The sequence below is a fragment of the Artemia sp. Qi Xiang Cuo genome, chromosome 9 (genome assembly GCF_049724085.1).
Source record: "Artemia sp. Qi Xiang Cuo chromosome 9, ASM4972408v1, whole genome shotgun sequence".
NCBI classification, from domain to species: Eukaryota; Metazoa; Arthropoda; class Branchiopoda; order Anostraca; family Artemiidae; genus Artemia; species Artemia sp. Qi Xiang Cuo.
Window position 1 is genome coordinate 47,192,549 of NC_142802.1, and position 22,101 is coordinate 47,214,649.

The 22,101-nt window shown below is 35.9% G+C and overlaps 1 protein-coding gene across 2 annotated transcripts in view; it reads left to right on the forward strand.

Annotated features, from left to right (window-relative positions):
- Positions 1 to 20,825, forward strand: part of LOC148948728 (lachesin-like) — a 165,436-nt gene extending 144,611 nt beyond the window's left edge. For both annotated transcript variants that reach the window (XM_089094070.1, XM_089094071.1), the window contains exons 7-9: positions 7,199 to 7,318; positions 9,765 to 9,935; positions 19,701 to 20,825. In XM_089094070.1, coding sequence (XP_088950196.1) covers positions 7,199 to 7,318; positions 9,765 to 9,935; positions 19,701 to 19,963 — 554 coding nt within the window. In that variant the 3' untranslated portion in view covers positions 19,964 to 20,825. The remainder of the gene's footprint in view (positions 1 to 7,198; positions 7,319 to 9,764; positions 9,936 to 19,700) is intronic.
- Positions 20,826 to 22,101: the final 1,276 nt, after the last annotated feature.

A 22,101-nucleotide genomic window follows, 5' to 3' on the forward strand; every position in this document is an offset into this window, starting at 1 on the left:
CAAAGAAACACGCATCCGTGATCTTTCTTCTGGCAAAAAATATAAAATTCCACATTTTTGCAGATAGGAGCTTGAAACCTCTACTGTAGGGTTCTCTGATACGCTGAATCTGACTGTGTGATTTTCATTAAGGTTATATGACTTTTAGGAGGTGTTTCCCCCTCTTTTCGAAAATAAGGCAAATTTTCTCAGGCGCGTAACTTTTGATGGGTAAGACTAAACTTGATGAAACTTATATATTTGAAACCAGCATAAAAATTTAATTCTTTTGATGTATCTATTGGTATCAAAATTCCGCTTTTTAGAATTTCGGTTGCTATTAAGCCGGGTCGTTCCTTACTTACAGTTCGTTACCACGAACTGTTTGATAGCTGATGCACACTACACATCGTTGTATATGATTTTATGAAACATTAAGCAAATCAGTTTAGCTAAATGTTGCTTTAAGTAAATGTTAGAAGTGTTTTATGGAACAAGAAGGGAGGTATCCCCCTTGAAAACCTTTATTTGTGCTTAATCTAAATGAAAAGACGTGACAGATTAATTCTTCTCCCCCATTCCTCTTTCAATATTTATCTTAAGGCTTTTGGAGGGTTAGACAATTATGATATTTAAATGAAGATCTCACGCTTTTTTAGGCATATGTCATTCCCCTTAGCTGCACAATGACCTTTCACCCCCTTCATTATAGCTGATGTGGAACTATACATCATTAAGCATAATTTCTTGAAAAAAATCCTCTGAATCAACTTAGTTAAATCAAGTGCAAAGATAAATTTTTATATTAACCATTTATCGTATGAATTTTCGGGGACGTATGAGCCAAAGTACAGCATTACTTCCTCTGCAACTGAGAAGAGCAATATATAGTTTTGTTTTTAATATTTTCAAATTGATTGGCTATCTTAGAATTTTCTATTGATAGCAACTTGGTCCTGTTGGGGCAAAATCCTAGTTTGGTGCCAGAAAATGGTGGAAAACACCATTTTCTTGCGGCACAATCTCTTTGGTCGCTTAAAGGGATATCACTATAATTTTTTGTTCAAAGGACTTCTGTGTCGATCTTCTAGTATTTTCGGTTCGATACGATTACTCCCTGGAAAAAAGAAAAATAAAACAGAAAAAAAGTATCAAACACGTATCCATGATCTTTCTTTTTTTTAAAAATGCAAAAATCCACATTTTTGTCCATAAGAGCTTGAAACCTTTACAATGGAGTTCAATGATATGGTAAATCTAATGGTGTAATTTTCGTTAAGAGCACATGCTTTTTGGGGGGTGTTTTCACCTAAAAATCAGGCGAATTTTCTCAGCCTTTTAGCTTTTGATGGGCTACATTAAACTTTTCAAATTTTATTTAATTGTAATCAGCATAAAAAGTCAATTGTTTTTATGTATTAATTGTGATCCATTTTGTTTTCAGAGTTTTGGTTACTATTGGCTCGAGTCCCTTCAAACTTATAATTTGCTACCCCAAAATGTCTGCAAAAAAAAAAAAAATACAGTGAACTTCCGCTAAGGTTTCACTTCTTCTCTACCAGTATATCCCCTAGAGTACTGGTTAGTACTATCGGATTATCTCCTCTTAATGCGATAGTTTTTCTTACAATAGAAATACTATCTTAATAATATTTCGCCAGATGAAAAACACTTAACCATCCTCCTTAAATTCATTATTAAGCTCATAAGTCCCAAAATTAATTTGAACATTTTCTTCCCCTTTTGTAGAGGTAATACTTGAGTAGAGCTACCCTGTTTGGCATTTTGGCATACTCAAGGAATCGTCAAACAGAACAGAGGTACTTGGTAAAGCTCAAGGACTGTCTTTAGTGATTAATTGCTCAAAAGTAGCTAATTGTTCAATTCAATATTTCATTCTGATCGAAAGCTCATATAATACAAAAAAAGAAACAACAACAACAACAAACGTTGACAAAATATACTACATATGTAGCTTTTATGCCAAATTAGTAGTTTTTGCCAAATTAACAGCGAAAGACGTATCTGACGTATGAAGTCATGAAATTTGGAGAAAACTCCAGGTTCAATGAAGTTCAACATAATATTCTTATCCTGTGCCAAACTTTAGAAAGTAGTTTAAATTAGACTCTGCATTGTGGTGCGGAATTTGAATTCTTGAAACGTAAATCCCCTATGCAAACAAATCCCTAATAAAGATAGATTAGACTAATAGGTTGTATGCGTGGAGAACTCTCCATTTTATTGAGCTCCTCTTCAACAAGTGGCAGAGTATCCTTTCATCTTGAGTATGGGAATTGATACGAAATTCCTGCTTATTCTAAAGTTAATGGGAGAGATTTCTATCTTTCCCTCTGAGATTTAGAAATCCCCATACGTAACACAGCTATCAACTAAGCAATGTTCTCCTTAAACATGCCAGAGAAAAGAGCAGTTTATCTTAAAAGTTTGCAACAACTTTGTAGAAGTTATAAATGAAGGTTCCGATTGCTTGAAAAGACACGGATTGCTGGTGAATTAAGGAAAGACGAAGCTATTCTTATTTTTCAGAATTTTTTTCCCTTGACCGAGAATTCTCCCTGTAGCTAAAACAACATTACAGTTTACTAGGAAGAGACAGAACTTTGCTCAGTCGTTGGCACTCAGAACGGTGCAGGCGTGTATATAAGTGATTCTTGAATTTTATATTAGCATAATTATTGTGTTACTCTCTAGTTTTAAGTCATGAGGTGGCAAATCATATATTTCAATAGCATTTAACAATTCTGCCAGAAATTCAATTTCTCTTGCTGTTTATTCCTCACAGAATCATAACTTTTATTAGATTTTTATTCTCCTGAGAGGCAATCGACGATCTCAACATAAGTTTTACTTACTTTCTAATTGAATGGCACTAAATTAACGCGTTCCTTCATTTCATTGTAGTTTTGATTACATTGCGAGTATTTCCTATTCAATTGTTCATACTCGTTGGTGCATGTCTTAGAGCCACATATTTTGATTGCGTAACATTGTCGTGTACGATTTGTAGTCATTCTGGCTGTCTCTTGTCTTCTAACCGCAGATTTCGTTTTGCATCATTTTCGTTCGTAGTTCGTTGTGATGTTTATTATCGCAAAGTTTTCCAAGGCTAGATTTTGTTCTATATTATTTTCGTTTGCGATTAGATGTGATCCTTGTTGTTTTTTGTCTTCTAACAGAAACTTTCGTTGTGCACCATTTCATTTGTGACCAGTTATGATGGTCGTTGTCGCGTGTCTTCTAACACCGGATTTCGTTGTGCTGCATTTTGTTTAATCATTACCCCGTATATTTTCCCCATTCCTTCGCTTTGGCTGTTCGGATTCATTCAATATCTTGTATGATGTCAAAATTCACTTGACGTCATAGATACCAAAAACATTCTTTCCCGGTTTACCCCAGTAGTTAGTTTTGCTTCAGCTATGTTGGTATACAATTCATTATCAACCAGGCATGTTTCATTACACACACCCTCTGAGAGATCAAAATTAAGCATTAGCGTAATTACCGTGATATTCTTTAGTTTTAAGTCATAGGGTGGCAAATTTCAATTGGCATAAATTCAATTCCTCCATCCTGTTTATCCTTCAAAGAATCATAAATTTTATAGTATTTGTATTCTCCCGGGAGGTGTTCGATAATCTCGGTTTTACTCACTTCTTTTTTGATCGGCGCTAAAATAACTTATCCCTTCATTCCATTATAATTTTGATAGTTTTTTTTTATTACAGACTTCACTACTTTATCCTTGTATAATCCTTGGTATTTGACTCAGTTGAATCAAAACATTTGTGGAGAGTCGTCAAGTATTATGGAATGCTAGAAAAACTAGTTACCATCATTATATCCTTGTATAAAGTGACTGAGGGTTGTTTAAGACCGAGAATGGTACAACCAGGTTTTTCAAGATCATGTCTGGTGCCACACAGGAATGTGTACTTTTCCTATTTCTTCTTTTAATAAGGATGGACTACATATTAAGACAGAAATTGGAATATTGTGTAAAAGTAAGCAGTAAGTAACTCTAATTTAGACTTCACGGATGACAGAGTCTTGCTTAAAGACTCAAAATAGTGGTTACAGCAGCTACTTGACGCAATTATAGATAATACAATAGATATCGGGCTTATTTGTTGATCCGTGCAGTCAAAGATGATATAAGTTTGATTGAAAAGTGGACTAGGTTAATAAGCTGAAAATAAATTTTAAGAAGTGTAATTTTGTGTTGTTTGCTCGTTCTAAAAATTATTATCCTTGGGTAGATAAGCTGAGGTGTGGAAATTCATTTTTTAATAGAGTACACTCGACAAGGTATTTAGGCATTATTGTAGATGAGACGCTTAGTTTTTCAGATCATATAAATTGTACAACATCTAAAATTGCCTTAATGTTGGAATTATTAGGAAATTGAACCACATTTGTCCGAAAATTGTCATTAGACTTTTGTATTTTTCTCCTGTCCATTGTTACCTTTTGTATTGTCGTTCGGTATGGTCTTCAACTTTTCAATCCCATCTGAAACGCCTTAGAGCTTTACAGAATTCTGCCATTAAGATTTTAGCAAATTATGGACCGAGAGATTCAGCGAGAAATGTGTATTTGAAACTGAGTATTCTTCATCTAGCAGGCATATTCGTTTCTTATCGATCTATGTTAATGTTCGATATTATTAATAACCTTACCTAAGAATGTTTTAATGGTATATTTATAACTGGTGTGGATCTTCAAAATTATAATACAAGAAATTCCCATGCATTTCGGCGGCCGCAGTTTGAAACAACCCGGTCACAGTTCTCTGCTTGGCATGTCTTGCCGAGCTCCTGGTCTCATTTACCAATTGGGGTTGTGCGTGAGCATGACCGAAGTAGTTTCCGGGGAAAATTGAGGGATTTTTGTAATAATATTTATCAATTTGTTTGATTTTTTTTTTTGATTTTTTTTTTTTATTAGTGTCATAATGGAATTTTTTGTTGTTTTGTTAGCCCGTCGGCGGGGAATATTGTTTTGTTTTTGTTTATTTATATTGAAATATGTGTTGATTGTTAGAGTTGGCCTAACGAACCGAAAGGTTCCTTGGCGTTTGATTTTTGTAAATTATGTGAAAATAAAATTATGCTCCTGGAAAAAAAACCCATCAATGTTGACAAATCAAAGAATAGGTCCATCAGAAGCTCACCACTTATGCTGCATTACAAGACAAAGAATCTAGAAAGAGTCAGGGAGTTCAAATACCTGATTAGCTGGGTTAATTATATTGGTGAAATAAACACTGGGATAAACTCAGAATTGGTCAGTCAACCGGAGGTTTTAATAGTCCAAAGCCAATTTGAGCTACTTGACTTAGATCTCATTTAGGGCGCTACTCAGCGTAGAGAGTGATGTCTGCCTTTTTTTCTTCTGCTTTGGTCCATGACAAGCGCTAGTGCTTCTTTCGGTCTGATGTTTGTCATCTCCTTTTCAGACAGGCTGTCGGACCATCGTTTTCTCAGTCGCCCGTGAAGTCCCCTTATAGCCGGCTTTCGTAGGATCAAAAATCGCTTTCGCGAATAAGTTTGGGGACATACGAAGTAAAATCCGATTTGAATAAGCAGAAAATATTCCCCGCGACTAGAGCTACGTCTCTTCAGTGGAAATGTGCCATCTATATTCCTCTACGCTAGTTAATGCTGGAAAATGAACCAACAGCGTAAAATAAGAATCCTTACATTCGAAAATGAGTACCTGAAGAGAATTTTAAATTGAAGGAAGTCAGTAACTCTAAAATTCATGATAGGCAGGGCCAGCCTCTCAATACTGTTGTTCTAAGGAAGAAGAAGTGAAGCTACTTAGGACACAGACTACATATGAATGAAGACCACCTTCATCGGACAGTCTGCACTTGGAAACCAGACAGAAGAAAAAGACGATATCGTCCAAAGAACATTTGCGGTGAACTTTTGACCGAGATCTGAGGACGGCTAAGATCTAATCAGTACCAGAATAGGAAGATGTGACTGTAGAACCGCTTCGTGACGAAAAGGGAGGTTTTTTTGACATCCTATGTGCCAGCAATGTCTTCGGAGGAACTATGCTGGTACGAAGCAATTCCTCTAAAAATTTTCATCTATCGTGTGAGGTCACAAAAATTAAGATTCAAAAAGGCACTGACGAAAGACAAGTTGATATTAGGCGGATGTTTCAGTTGTATTGAATTCGTTGTACGAAGTAAATTCCATTTGTTTGAATTATGTGTGCCTGAATCCCTTACTATCATCAGAAGGAATGCCTGTACATACCTGTTTGGCATTCTTAACTTGAATACTTTTTGTCTAAACCTTGATGTGTAAAAAAAACATGTTTGATTGTAGTTAGTGTAGGCAACTAGATTCTAAGGGAGTATCATATTTCTAAACTTAATTTAAAACCCAAATATATTGGGATTTGTTTTTTATTAGGTCAACTCTTTTCTTTAAATGACTTTTTTTTTACGTTTGTGTGCTATGAAAATCGGTTCAATCAGGAATTTAATTTAAGTTAAAAATATGTCTGAGAATATAATAGCAAGAAAACCCTGGATTAGGTGGCTCAAACTTACTTGTCCCAGTGTCTTCTCTCTCGAGGAATGGTGACCCTTGAAGAAAACAGATTTAAGGAACTGACAAAATTTTTCCAACATTTGCAAAATGTTGGCCTCCGGTGGCTTTTTCATTCAATCAGTTCTTGATAGTACTCAGTTGCTTTACTTGCCTGGGAGGGTATAGGGCCTTTGCCCTGTCCCCAAGATCCTCCTAGATAAAAAAAAATTTTTTTGGTGTTTTCACTGAGAATGACTTTGTCTAGTGTTTTCATTGAAAACATGGTAAAAACAACAAAATTACTCCTCACCAAGTTCTGAAAAATATATTCCCCCTAGATTTTGAAAATACATCCCCCCAACGCTTCTGTAAGTTGACACCACTGGTAGTACTAGTTGTAGTATTTCAATTAGACTTGTGGCAACATTTCTGTAAATTGACACAGGTGGAACTTGTTGTAGTGTTTGAAATAAACTTGTATCCATAATGTTCTATTTTTTGCAGCCTGTGGCTGCTTCCTTAAAAGTTTCTGGTCCTCACTCTAGTTTGAGTTACGAAGCCATATCACAGATTTTTATTTATATGGAGCAGAGCTTTACGACGTTGTGACCATCATTGCCGTTAATTTGTTGTTTTATTTTCAGTTCCCCCTTCTATCCATCCGTCTTTGCAGTTAGTGGGAGCCCCGAGTGGTACTGATGTTATGCTTGAATGCACAGTTGAAGCTTCGCCTAGAGCCATATCATACTGGGCCAAGAGTAACGGTAACTTCCATTTTATAACTTATGGTTATTCGTGCTATTGCAATAAAAAATCAACGACTATGTCGACTTTTAGAATCAGAATATGGTACGGCCACATTTTTGAAATTAGGCTGATAACAAAGGTATTCCTTTATTATTAAATCTGGTCCAAAGTGCTTCAGATCATTTAATGTCCCTTTTTTAGCGGGGCTTTCTCCTGGAAACAAACAAGTTCCGTATTTTAATTTTCCAGTCCAAAAATCACAAGAAAAGCTTTTCTTCTCCTAAAGCTTGCCCTTATCAAAGCTAGAATGCAAATGATTGATTTTGAGAGACGCAATGCTCCTTGGAGCGGGATAATTCTAACGAAAGTCACTTCATCTCATTGCCTAGAAATTACTAGAGTCGTAGGCATCCGTGATTAATTTGCAGATTTCCAATCCAAGCTTTCCAGGTCCGATATCAAACTAAGCAATTCATTTGACTCAACTTGGATTGATTTTAAATGAGTGTCACTCGGGAAATAGTCTTAACCAATATTTTCAACTATAAAAAATTAATATGAAACAGTTTTAGAAGTCACATGTCGAATAATTATTTTACAAGCAACTGTTTACTTAACTAAAAATCCGACTTTTCTTTTGAAATTAACAAAAAAAAACAAGTTTTTTTAACTGAAAGTAAGGAGCGACATTAAAACTTAAAACGAACAGAAATTTTCCGTATATGAAAGGGGCTGTCCCCTGCTCAACGCTCCGCACTTTACGCTAAAGCTTGACTCTGTCTCACAACTTTATTTTTTAAAACAATAAAAAACTTAAGCGTAAAGAGCGAGGCGTTGAGGTGGGGACAACCCCTTGCATATACGGAATAATTTATGTTCGTTTTAAGTTTTAATGTCGCTCTTTACTTTCAGTTAAAAAAAGTTGTTTTTTTAGTTAATTTCCGAACAGTTTTAATTAATACAGCTTTGATTTTGGCTCACCGTACATGAATGATTAAAACGAAATTTGCATATTAATTTTCCTTTTTTTGGCTAATTTGCTTTCTCAAAATTTTGTTCTGACGTAACTTACGAATTAACTTACGTAACGAATTTCTATATTCGTATGTTTTTATTACGTATATTAGGGAGTTTGCTCCCTAGTCAATACCTCACTCTTTACGCTAAAGTTCGAATTTTTTTCGAATCACAAACCCCTGAATCACAAAGGCCGGTTAATTAGAATAGATAGCTCTTTTGAAGTACTAAAAAACTTTAGCGTAAAGAAGTCGTATCGCTTGTTTTTTATTATGTATATGTTATTACTTATATGAGTGTGTTTAATTCTCTAGTGAAAAGCCGAGTGCGAAACGCAACGAAAGAGGCGTAGTATCGCAGTAACTCATCGAACTAATCCAGGATTATTATAAAGAGATGATTTCAGCGGTTCAAGTCAACGTTGAGGTCCCTAAAACTTTCCTGATCTACTACGGAGTCAAGCAAGGATGCATATTCTTACTGATGCTCTTCCACTCTTTTTTATTTCGCTATCACATGTTTCAGTTACGCATACGATGTAGTCCTGCTCACTGATTCGATTTTTTTGCACAAAAGATGCTCACAGAAATCATCATTAATGCTGTCCTTTTTAGTCTCAACGTCAATACAGCCAAACTAAATACATGATGAGCAACTTGAGTACAGCTGGAACTCCAGAAATTTTCCTTGACTCAGAAGGGCGAGTTTCTCAGAAGAGCGGCGAGTTTCAAGTGTTTGAGCTGATTGATAAACATACATAATATCTATAAATATGAGATCCGACTTAAAAAAAGGCTCAGTAGCAGTAGTTATCGTGAAAGTAAGTAAAGCTCTGTGATGTATTTGCCAAATCCATCTTTGCATTTAATTTATGAAGTAGTGGTCGCATCAGTACTATTTTAAATAAGCGATACTTTGACTATTAGGTCTTTTGATACTAAAGCATTTAGAGTGCTTGACCAGGGAAGCCTGTAGAAAGTCTTGGATCTCCGAATTACTCATCAAGTCTGGAATAAAAATTTATAAAGCAATGCTGTCAAGAATTTGATGTATTAAAAATTTTAAATAAACGCCCGGGTTCCACTCCCCTCTGGGAATAAGCGCTCTGATGGCCAACGCTAAACCTTGTTACCCACGATTAAGACCGACCTGAAGCCCCAAATTTGGCATTCGCTGACAGGGGAGAATATGGAGCTCTTTGTAGTTACAGATTATTACCCCTGTTACTGAAGATTGATCGTCATTGCAGAAAACGCTTGTAAACTCTTAAGCTCCGGGGACAAATGAAATAGAATCTGTCCTTCTACAAGTACTTGTAAGTATTATATGTATTCTAACCAAGGAAGTTTAAAGTATAATCAAACCTTTTCGGTCAAAATATAAATAACTAAAAGTGAAGCATCTAAAAGTAAATCCTTGACACACTTATGCTCCCTTCCTTTTTAGGCGACTTGGTTCTACCTGGGGATAGAATACGAACTGAGGAGATGGAACTGAATACCTACACTGTTCGAATAAGGCTGATAATTAGAGGAGTAGAATTTAGTGATTTTTCTGGATACAAGTGTGCTGCAAAGAATTCGGTTGGTGAATCTGAAGGCCACACTAGACTTTATGGTAAGTGTAATGTAATTCATAATATTGGTTATTTAAAAAGTCGTGATATCCAATTAATTCCAAATTATAAGGATAAATTTTATTTTGTCAATGCCGTTACAAAAGAATTCTTTGGAAAAATTTACCAAAAGCCGTAAAGCGTAAATCCGTCCAACATTTCGTTAAATATTTCCAGCACCTACCGGTATGAGCACAAAAACCGAGTTTCACTAGTAAATATAGCATTATAGATCCATAGCTTGCACCATAAAAAACAGGAGATCATTCGTGGTTTTGTATTTTTGTTTTAATTATAACTGAACTTTAATTTTTTTTAATATTATTTTTTTTCGTTTGTGTATATGTAGACTACACTTATATGTTGCCGTCGTTGCTCTGTTATTGTAAATATTCACTGTTGCTTTTAGTCTCCATTGTTGCTCTGCCCTTTCATATTATTTCAGACAGATGTCCGAATAAACTAATTAGTTTTAAGATATTATAACCTACAACCTCTGTTCTGAAATTAGCCAGATCTTGATTTACTATACGGTGCTTGTGTAACGGGAAGTCCTGCTGCATCCTGTGATTAGTTTCACCGACAGGCATCGCAGAAGCAACACTGTTATTCCGTCTGTCGCTATCACGTAAGTGCTTTAGTTATCAACCCCCTTCTAACTTTTCAGATGTTATGTCCCAAGAAAATGGATGACCATATGCTGACATTAGTTTATCGCAAAAGTGGATGACAAATTCCATTCAGACTGTCTCAAATACACTGTTTCTGCTTTCTGCTTTCTTGACACCCAACTAAAATTGTCACTGACAAAATAAACTAACTGTGGAAGCTACTGCTCTGCTACTTTGCCACGAAATATGATACCTAACTCAATCTAGTCTTTTATTTCTAAAATTGGAGCAAGAACCAGCTCGGTCTACTTTAATTTCCTTTTAAAAATGAGACATTATATTTGTTTCCATTAATCTGATGATAAGGACAATATGATTCTGTTTCTACTGCTAAGATGACCACCGACACACTTTATCAATAATTGCAAGATTAAGTCACTGCATTGCATTATTATTAGCATGTGTTGCGTAGCCGCTTGAAAAAAGATAAATTTTTCAATATGACTTCAAAAAGACGGATTTGAATAAAACTGCGACCATTCATGTAGCTTCTTGCCCCTGAAGATGGAAGTTCTTTATTATTTTTGATTCAAGCTGCTCTCCATGATAGAGTTTGATACAAATTTCTCCTGCCCTCAAATGCATCTAACTTATCCCAAGCATCGAAATCCTTCCTTGAAGATGAACACTATTTAGGATACTTCCTTACAAATCACCCTCCGTAAATAAAGGTACGATTACTAAATCGTAGAACTCTTAAGCGAAAGGTAAGTGGTGCTAGCAGATTTTGTAAGACTCAGAAAACCCACCCCTTTGGTTCCCTTTCCCCTAGATACTTTCACATTAATTTCAAGTGCATCGGAATGATTCAATGCATAGGTTGGAAAATGGATGTAAACCACCAAAAACCGCAGCTTTACGTCCATTGAAATAAGATACCTGCCCCATAAAGTCAATCCAACCGGTAACAAAGCAACCTTACCTATCTTTCTGTTGAAAAACTAGTTGTGGGAATGGTCTTGGCGCTACCCCGGTTCACTTTGCACCTTCATTTATACAGACTGGAACTACAGTATGATTCTGGGTCAAGCGAGCTGTGCCATTTCTATCTATGTTTTAAAAGTTGTTGGTGGGATTGAGATTGCGTCGTTGGGTGACCACGGGCCCAGTTGTGTCCTACCGTTGTAGTCGTAACTATTCAAATCTATTGACTGACTCTTAAACAAGCAGTAAGTCCAATTTTGTGCTATAATGATGGGCATAAAAACAGGTACATCTAACCCACTTTGATTTTGGATTCACATCGATTGAACAATTTTTTAGACTCCAGGTTAAATAGGGTCTAATATGCTTACTAATGGACATACTGTTTGCTTACTAAAAGGGCACTAGCCACTCTAATATGCCTACTAATCTACTAGAATTGGTGGTGCGAGGGGTGGTGGGATATTGGATAGGCCAAGGACCCACTAAACTCCAATAATAAAGACTATAATTTTTTTATATGATTCTACTTTAAGCAAGGAATGACGTACTTCTCTGGTTCTATGCGTTCACCCCCGGAAAATACCCCTTCCCCGGAAAAGACCCTCCGGAAAATACCCCCCAGGAAAATACACCCCCCCCCCGCGGAAAATACCCCCGGGAAAATAAATCCTGCGGAAAATACCCCCCGTTGAAAATACAATTCCGGAAAATACACCCTCCCCCACGAAAAATTGGGTTCTCCAAATTTAAGAATTTTAATTTGAGTCATATTTTTTTTTTTTTTTAGTTTCGTCGAGAAGTGCTAAGGAAAGGGAAAAAGTGGAATTTACACACCATAGTATGTTAAAAACGTATAAAAAAACGCAAATCTATTTTTGTTTAAAAGACTTCCATAAGAACTTCTGCAAATTTTAGCAATAGCGGGGCCCAAATTAAAAAAATAAGAAATAAAAAAAGTATGGGTGAAAAATAATTTTTTGGGAACTGGGAAAATTTGGGAACCAGCAAATTCTTATTGTATGAAACCCAAAACGAACTGAAACTACAAGAGATAACCTACTCAAAACGAGAAAAAATTAAAAGGATCTCAAGACCAGAATGTAATTTGCACTTTACTAAAAAAAAAAATAATAATAACCGAGGATTGTCAGTTTATCTTATAATAACCGTGGATTGTTAAGCATTCTGACTTTTCTTCCATAATAGTTTGCGTTTGGATTAATTTTTTTTTCTAAGTTAATGTTAGCACGAAAAAAAAGACCAGAACAAAATTTGCACTTTACTTAACAAAATATAAATGTTTTACTTTTATAACTTTAATAAATCAAATAATATTAACATTTTGATTACTAAATATCAGTATATGTATATTAAATTGAAAAATTTTTTACTTTTAAAAATGGCCCTAGCCCTTTCAATTTCCTATCAATTGAGCCCCTTTGAAGTTTCTACGACAAAACTTTCAATAAAAATCTTATATACCCCCAGGGCATAGCTTAAAAACCTTGCCCTGAGTGCTGGGGGGAGGGGGTATCGTTCTCAAAGACCTAATTTCTAGAACTTTCTACTACGTTGAACAAAATGGCTATCTGAGAATTTTGATTGGATGTGTTTGGAGGAATGGTGGGCGTGAAAGGGGGGTTAGTTACCCTCCAATCACTTTCGACCATTACAAAGGGCACTATCCCTCTCAATATCCAATTAAATGAGCCCCTTTTGAAGTTTTACGACAACTCTATCTATAAAAACCTTATATGCCCCCCAGGTCAGAACTTACAACCTTTGCCCTTGGGGCTCTGGGGGGTTTGTCATCCTTAAATACACAATTTCCAGAAATTTCAAATGCGTTGAACACAATGGCTATCTATAAACTTTGATTGAATGTTTTTGGGGAAATGGTGGGCGTAAGAGGGGGGTTAATTACTCTCAACTCACTTTCGACTATTAAAAATGGCAATTTCAACTTCCAATCAAATGAGCCCTTTTTGAAATTTCTACAACAACTTTCTATATAAACTTTATATGTCCCCAGGGCATAACTTACAACCCTTGCACTGAGGGCCTTGAGGGGGCTATCATCCTAAATGACCTAATTTCAAGAACTTCCAACTACGTTGAACAAAATGGATATCTCAAAATTTTGATTGGATGTGGTTGGGAAAGTGGGGGCGTGAGTGGGGCTTTAGTGGCTCTCCAATCACCTTCATCTATTAAAAAAGGCACTAGCCCTTTCAATTTCCAATTGAATGAGCCCTTTCGAAGTTTCTATGACAACGCTTTCAATAAAACCTTATATGCCCCCAGGGCATAACTTACAGCCCTTGCCCTTAGGGCTGGGGGGGGTGTCATCTTTAAAGACCTAATTTCCAAAACTTTTAACTACGTTGAATAGAATGGCTATCTAAAAATTTTGATTGGATGTGTTTGGGGAAAAGATGGGCGTCAGAGGGGGGTTAGTTGCCCTCAAATCGCATTCGACTATTAAAAAGGGCACTAGCCCTTTGAATTTCCAATCGAATGAGCCCTTTTTCAATATTCTACGACATAGATTTCAATAAAAACCTTATATACCCCCGGGGCATAACTTATAACCTTTGCCCTGAAGACTGTGGGGGGAGTGTCCTGTGCAAAGGTATAATTTCCTGAACTTTGATCTGCGTGGAACAAAATGGCTATCTCAAAATTTTTATTGGATGTGTCTGGGGAAATGGTGGGCGTGGAAAGCGTGTTAGTTGCTTTCCAATTACTTTCGACTATCAAAAAGGGCACTAGCCATTTCAATTCCCAATCGAATGAGCCCTTTTTGAAGTTTCTACGACTACGCGTTCTATAAAAACCTTATATGCCCCCTGGGCATAATTTACAATCCTTGTCCCGAGGTCTGTGGGGGGGGGGGTTGTCATCCTCAAAGACCTAATTTCCAGAACTTAAAGCTACGTTGAATAAAATGGCTATCTCAAAGTTTTGGTTAGATATGTTTTCGGAAAAGGTGGGCGCGAGAGGGGGGTTAGTTGCCCTCCCTTCTGCACCGATTATTAAAAAGGGCACTAGCCCTTTGAATTTCCAATCGAATGAGCCTCTTTTGAAGTTTCTACGACAACACCTTCTACAAAAAAACCTTATATGCCCCCGGGTCATAACTTACAACCCTTGCTTGAGGGCTATGGGGGACTGTCCTCTTCAAAAACATATTTTCTATTTGGAAATCAACTATGCTGAACAAAATAGCTATCTCAAAATTTTGATTGGATGTGTTTGGGGGAATGTTGAGCGTGGGGGGGGGCTAGTTGCCCTCCAATTACTTTCGACTATAAAAAAGGGCACTAGCCACTCCAATTTCCAATCGAATTTGCCCTTTTCGAAGTTTCTAGGACAATTGCTTCGATACGAAGTGCCCTGGTATGGAAAACAAAAAACAAAAACAAAAATACATTTTGCCAACATCGTTCTTATATGCCCCCGGGCATAACTTAAAACCCCGTCCCTGAGGGTTGTGGGGGAGTGTCCTTCTCAAAAATATATTTTCTATCTGGAAAACAACTACGCTGAACAAAATGTCCATCTCAAAATTTTTATTGGATGTGTTTTGGGGAATGATGGGCGTGGGAAGGGGGGGGGGCTAGTTTTCCTCCAATCACTTTCGACTATTAAAAAGGACACTAGCCACTCTAATTTCCAATCGAATGAGCCCTTTTCGAAGCTTCTACGACAACTCCTTCGATACGAAGTGCCCGGGTATGGAAAAAAAAATTAATAATACTTTGTGTTAACATCATTCTTTACATAGGCAGCGCTATTGCGCTGCCTATGTAAATAGCTTTTGCAAATTCCATTGCTTTTTCAACAAGACCATCTCTATTATCATTCAAAAAGGCCTTTAAAATCCTCTTCTTGATGAGGCACTTTTCGAACATTATTTCAACAATTTGCAGGTATTTTTGGGTGTGGTTGACATCTTCATGGACACTATTCCATAAACATAAATAGCACAAAAAAGAGAAATCCCACATCAAAGTCAACAAAGTTTGAGCTGCTCCTCTAGTTTTTCAATGGTATCGGCAATCATTCTTAAAGTATTTACACACTGGCTTAACAAAGCTTCATAGTGAACACTCCACCTGGTTTCTGCAAGTCGTTTGACCATAGCTTCAACATTTGCCATGAGGACATTCCATCTGTTCGTTGAGCATGAGAAACAAAAACATGCAACTTTTCAAAAGTACCAAAAAATGTCACACAGGAAGGACCTGTAGCGAAAGAGTGCACTCCGCGTAGATTTAGTGAATAGTTCGCACAAGGTACAGACAATGCTTTAGGATTAAGCCCACGAATCCTAGCTTATACTCCTGAATGTACTCCAGCCATTGTCACAGCGTTGTCGTAGCCCTGCCCTCGGCACACTGCTATATCCAGACCATCTTCTTCAATTGCATTCAAAACACCCTGTGTAATGTCTACGGCTTGTTTACCTGTAAGCTGATCATAAACCTAAAAATGACTCCTTTACTTCAACTTTCTTGTTCTCAATGTGCACGGAACGAATTAACTTCAGTCATTTGATCAATGTGCGAGGCATCGGGTGTGCTGTCAAACATTATACTAAAATACTTATATATAAAAATGAGATTTTCAGACAAAATCTGCCAACAAATTTGAAAACTGCCAATTTTGTCACCCCTACAAGGCTGGCACCCGGGGTGGCCTGTCCCCCCTAGCACCCTCCTTCCTACGCGACTGATCGTATTCATATTATGGTAGAAAAGCTAGCCTTATTAATTATGTTATTGTAAACCGAAGACTGACAGGATCAATAAAAGATAACACAATATCTTGGTTCCAAGTCTAATTTCTAAGCAGTGACTGCTGACACCTTGCGCGTAGTCTCGTGAAATTTGAATAGTGAGGTAATCGAGGAAATACCATTATTGGAAGGACTATTGTGCTGTAACGATGTGGTCTGTGTGTAGGAACACTTCCTTTCGGAACAAGCTGTTGACCTGCTAGACATAAATGGCGGAGTAAAATCATTGGTGGCCTCAGCCAGCTGCGCAGAAGATGGAAACCCTCTGGTGGTATTGCCATGATTATCAGTAACAGTCTAAACCTTTTTTAAACCGAGAAATTCTTTTTCGCTGTTAAAGTACACGAAACGGTTATCTACTCAGTGTAAATGCCCACAGATTACAGAAATGAAATATCTGAAGAACAATTTAGTAAGGCAAGTAGAAAATTGTCAGGCTCAGTGAGAAGCTGTCTTAGTCAAGATCTTGAGTACATCATAGTGGCAATCTGAACTGTGACCTATCCGACAGGAATACTCCTGGAGCACAAATGTTCCTAGCCACCTGTGATGGTCATAGTGTAGCTACCAATGACCTGTATTTTACGTATATGCACAACTCGGATTCAATATCAAGCTTCTGTTTCATGCTAAGCCCACCCTAAGCCCTAGCCTATGGCTCGTGTCATGTCGACATAAGAGTCTATCCATCTGACTATTTCCCGATTGTGAACGCTGTAAAATCAACCGTGTATGACCGTGTGGAGAATCAAGAATTACTGGAATAAAATCGATCCGAATATATACCATGTAGTATTAGACAGGATTCTTGCCAAGATTAGAATACTTATTTAGTTATTACAGCAGAATGCACGAATTCCAGACGAAGAAAGACAAATGTGTCTGAACAATAATTGCGGGAAAACAGCTGAAAAAAGTTTGGAACAATGGGCCTGTGAACTATGATTAGAATATTGGAAGATACAATAATGACCGTGGTCAAGTATGGTTCTGAAGGGTGGATGCTCAGAAAGACGGAGGAGGATTTGCTAGATGATTTCCAGGAAATTTATCTACAGATTGTTTTGGGTATCCGTTTGACTGATCGTATTTCAAACAGTCAGCTGTACGAGAAACGTGGTTCAATCCCACATTCTGGGGTGTTGATGAGTGAAAGGCTGTTATGGCTAGGACATGATTTGTGTATGAAGGATGACTGATTGCGAAAGATCGTCCTTTCAGCCAACCATTTAGGGCCAAACTAAAAGCAACTTGTACCGGAAGGGGGTGGGAGGAGGTCTAAGGCAAGATTTAAGTGAAATTAGAGCTTGCTAGGAGGGTGTGAAAAGAGATGCGTCAAATAGATTGAGATGGAGGAGGAGTGTGCGTAGCTGAGTTAGCCTCAGGGGCCTTGGTATTGCAGTGAGCTGTTATACTAGTAGTAGTTGATAATTTAAACACTGTAAATAATGTCTAAGTTGCAATATTCATAATTAATGTTCATAAGTGATGATACCATAGTATGGTTGCTGTGTACTAGGCCTTGTATTGCTGGTTTCGTCTGAAAATAGCATTTTCTATGCATCCGACATATTATATTTTTTCAGATTTTCTAGTCACCAACAATAAGATTTATGTTTAATACTTTCATGTTTAAAGCTTAGACTCTAAAGAGTAAAACGATTAGATCATTTCCGTCCTAAAATGTGTGCCAACAAAACCATTGTATGTATGTAGAATAGTTCTAGCATTATTAATTTTGTGTTTGAAAAAAATTCAAGGTTTTGACATAGAGATAAAAATCGATTAATCTAATGTTCCTTGGCTCTTTCATTTGATTCTTTTGAAAAATGTATTTTTTTAATCAAATATTCGTATTTTGAACAGATAATATAAAAAAGGGGCTCGTAATTCTTAGTCAAGAACCTGCTTACAAAAGAAAAGCAAAGTAATTAAGATTCTAATATTAAAATCCTTCAAGAGTTCAGAAAATGTTTCATGCTTGATGCCTGTCGGAGGTTCTAAATTAAGTTTCACTCTAGCTTGTTTTGATATACTGATCAATTCTGTAGGCTAGTATATTATTTTTGTTCGCCTCACAATAGATTAAAAAAAAATCACAAAGAAGTTTTTAGAAGAAAAGTAAAGAGTCATAGTAAAACCTAAGACGAGGAGAAAAACTCCTAAAATAATCCAAAATCAAAAGGCTTAAGGACGAGAGACATCATTGAAGTTGTAGTTATGCACAATTATGGTCTTAGAGACTAGTGTGACTGTAGTGTGGCCTGGGCATTAAGGCGCTACCATAACAATATAAAATTTTAAGATGTGTTCAAGGGATTTGTTTCTTAATCGTGGTCTGAGGTTTATAAAAGAAACAAATTTTAAATGGTTTGTTTCTGAAATCGTACCGATACTTTATCCACAAAATCATTTAAATACAGGTAATTTATCTCAATAAAGGTAGAATAAGGAAAAAAATTATTAACAATTTTATACCCAATAATAATTAATAAAACCCATTTATTAATGCATATTCTGTATGCAGACTTCTGTTTCAACAGTAAAATTCTCTTTTTTTAATTATAATTTCTATGGCTTGTATTCGAGATAATGCCGTTGACTTATAAAAAGCAATATGTCTCCCATCATGTTTGGTTTATTTCTGACCCCTTTAGCCTTATTACTGATATGCTTTTGTTTTTATACATTCTCCGAAAATATGTTAAATTTTAATAAATTTAACCATAAAATAGTTTTTTTTGTTGATAGATTGTTTTAAATTTAACAAAGACAATAGAATCTTTTGATTCAATTCTACTTAGCCAAGATTTATGCTTCTCTTGAGGAAACTTCTCAAAAATTGTGCGAGGAAAATAACCTTAAACTTATTTGTTTTTACATTGAAAGTCTATCATCGTTTACAATGATGAATTTTCAAGCATATGCTTGAAAGATTTCAATGTCATTTGGGTCCTAGTTTGTAATTTGCAATTAATTTTACCATATCACAGGTTGGAAATATTAAATGTCTCATGATGAAAATATTGCTTCTTGCTCTTCTTTTGCAAAATCGGACTGCTTTATTTAAAAAAAAACATTCATATTTTAAAAAAGTTATTGAGTAACAGTCCGTTTGAATAAAATAACAATTTCTATATTCAACAAAAATAAATTCCACAGTTCCTCCACAGTTCATTGACACAGTTCCTCCTAAGTTTCAAAAATTTGCAAAATACATCCCATAAATGAGGTTAGAAATAATGTTATCTTAAACATTAGTCCTGGAAAAATCTTTAGTCCCACTCTTCCCCTCTCAGGAAAAAATCCAAATGTCTAGTTTGTTTTCAGCATTTATGTACCAGGTGAAATTTTTTTGTTACTTACAGAGATGAAGTTGGAAAGCACAAAACCGTATCGCATGACAACTTCAAAGACGACCGTCTATCGTTTCGAGCCGGATTATTACGAGGACAATTATGATAATGATAATGCACCGGTTCAAGATGTGACCCAGCTATCTCAAGCTAAAAAGGTAGATAAGAAGACCATCATAGAAAAAGAAGAAAGAAGTGTCAGTAGCAGAGGAGGTGAAGTAAATAATCGAGTATCCCTGTTTTTAATTTTATATTTAATTTTATACTTCAGTTAGAAGATACTGGAACTTCAAGAGAATGTATATACCCTGCCAAGGTGGTTATATTAAAGTACAACACATTTACCCTGATCTTCGTGCACACATTGAAATGAAAAAGAATTTAAAAATCAGTATTACTGTTACTGGCATCTCATCGCTTGAAAACAAACTGACAATTCTCAACGGTCAATCGCTAACAGTCTATAAAATGTTAAAAACGAGAATCTGAGTCTCGATATATGTTCGTGTCCCAAGTGCTTATCCGATATAAGATATAGATATATCTGTATAACCATAGAGGGTGGTCTTGGTGTTTTATTTGTATAGTTCGGTTTTAACTTGCTTATTTGGTAATGTTTGGAAATGTTAATCCGAAAATTAGGGATTATAATGATTGAGCTTAGTCAACTGTACATTGTAATCTGAATCGATTGCTTTAGAATGTTTTTAACCTTGTAGCTGCACCAAGTTTTCAAACACAAGGCTTAACAACACAACGCACTCAGAAATTCTGGAACATGATTTCAACACTGCTTTTGACGACAACGGGATAGTATATCAGTTGCAAGTGGAGTTTAGAATATTAGTTATTTTTATGACATGGAGATTATATTGCTTGAGTAATTTTATATATTTGGCGCAATTATGTAAAAGTACGAGATACATTTAGAACATCAATAGTGTTTGCAGATGAAAACAGACAGAAAGACTATTTTAACAAAACTGATTTGAGTTTGCCAATTAAATATTGTAATATCTTGATTAGCAATTCTATCCTTATACAAAAACTTTTACTATTATTATTATTATTATCATTATTATTATTATTATTATAATTATTATTATTATTATTATTATTATTATTATTATTCATTTATTGCCCGTCAAAAAAAAAAAAAAAAAAAAAAAAAAACAACAATAAACGGAGTAATTACTAAAGATAACAAAAAGAAAAAAAAGACACAAGCACACATCCACAATTCAAATACAGGACAAAAAACTAAAAACTCTTCATTACATATGTTGAATGTCCGAAATCTAGTTAATTTCGACACTCATCGGTGAATGTTCGAAATTCCTTTTTCTCTGATTTGATTCAATTAGCTGTGCGTGTCAGCTTTTTCAGTCTTATGCAACCTATGATGGTAAAAGTTAAAATTAGGTTAGGTTGGAGTATGTTATTTTAGATTAGGTTAGGTAAAATTTGGTTCTAGATATTAGAAATGGGTTAAAAACCTAACTCAAGCTAACCAAAACCAACCTAACCTCGTCAAACCAAACCTAATCTAAACTCCCATCATCAAACGTTGCATTAAATTTAAAAAATTGACTGGTAACGGTGACTAAATCCAAGGAGAAAAACGGTATTTCGGGCATTTACCGGTGAATGTCGACATTAACCACTTTGCGGACATTCACCATAATACATATATTACATTAATACGAATAACTATTGCGAACAAATTGACGCCCATGGGTTATGAAAATTTCTTTGAAGATGGGATAAAGATTTATTAATACTAAAACTTGGGTCTGCAGGCTTGTACATATCGATAATTTTACGGTTTCTTGTCCAAGGAGGCAAATGTAAAAAATACTTAGCAAATTTTTAAGAAGATTGACCATGGGTGCTTTTTATCCGTAACTGTACAAAATTCCAGAAAAAAGGCAATGTAAACCAGATGTGGAAGGGCTATGGCATTATAGATGGATGCTAAAAGTTGACGGTTGAAGTAAAGTTTGCTTTTTACAATTCCAGCGTAAGAAATACTAATTTTACGCTCAACGTGAGATATCACAAACAGCGTGTGTGGCCAATAGATGATCCAATTGAAAGACCGAGGTACGTAATGTGGTCTGCGGGTTTGATAAGAGAATCGCCAAGATTTTGGAAAGAAGTAGCCCGTTTATCGGTTTGAGTATTACCAGGGTATTTGATACTGAAACAGATGTGACGAGACATTTTACATGTAATACACAACATGTTCCGAACACATGGGTCATCCCTGTGGAAGAGTTCTCCGTGAAACCACAGAAAAAGAACATTTCTGCGTTCTCACAATCAGCAGCTATATGTCTTTGCTGATGGCAGCTTAAAGCCCACCTGGGTATGAAATGAATTCCTTGAAGCTAACTTCTAATATCCAACCTTC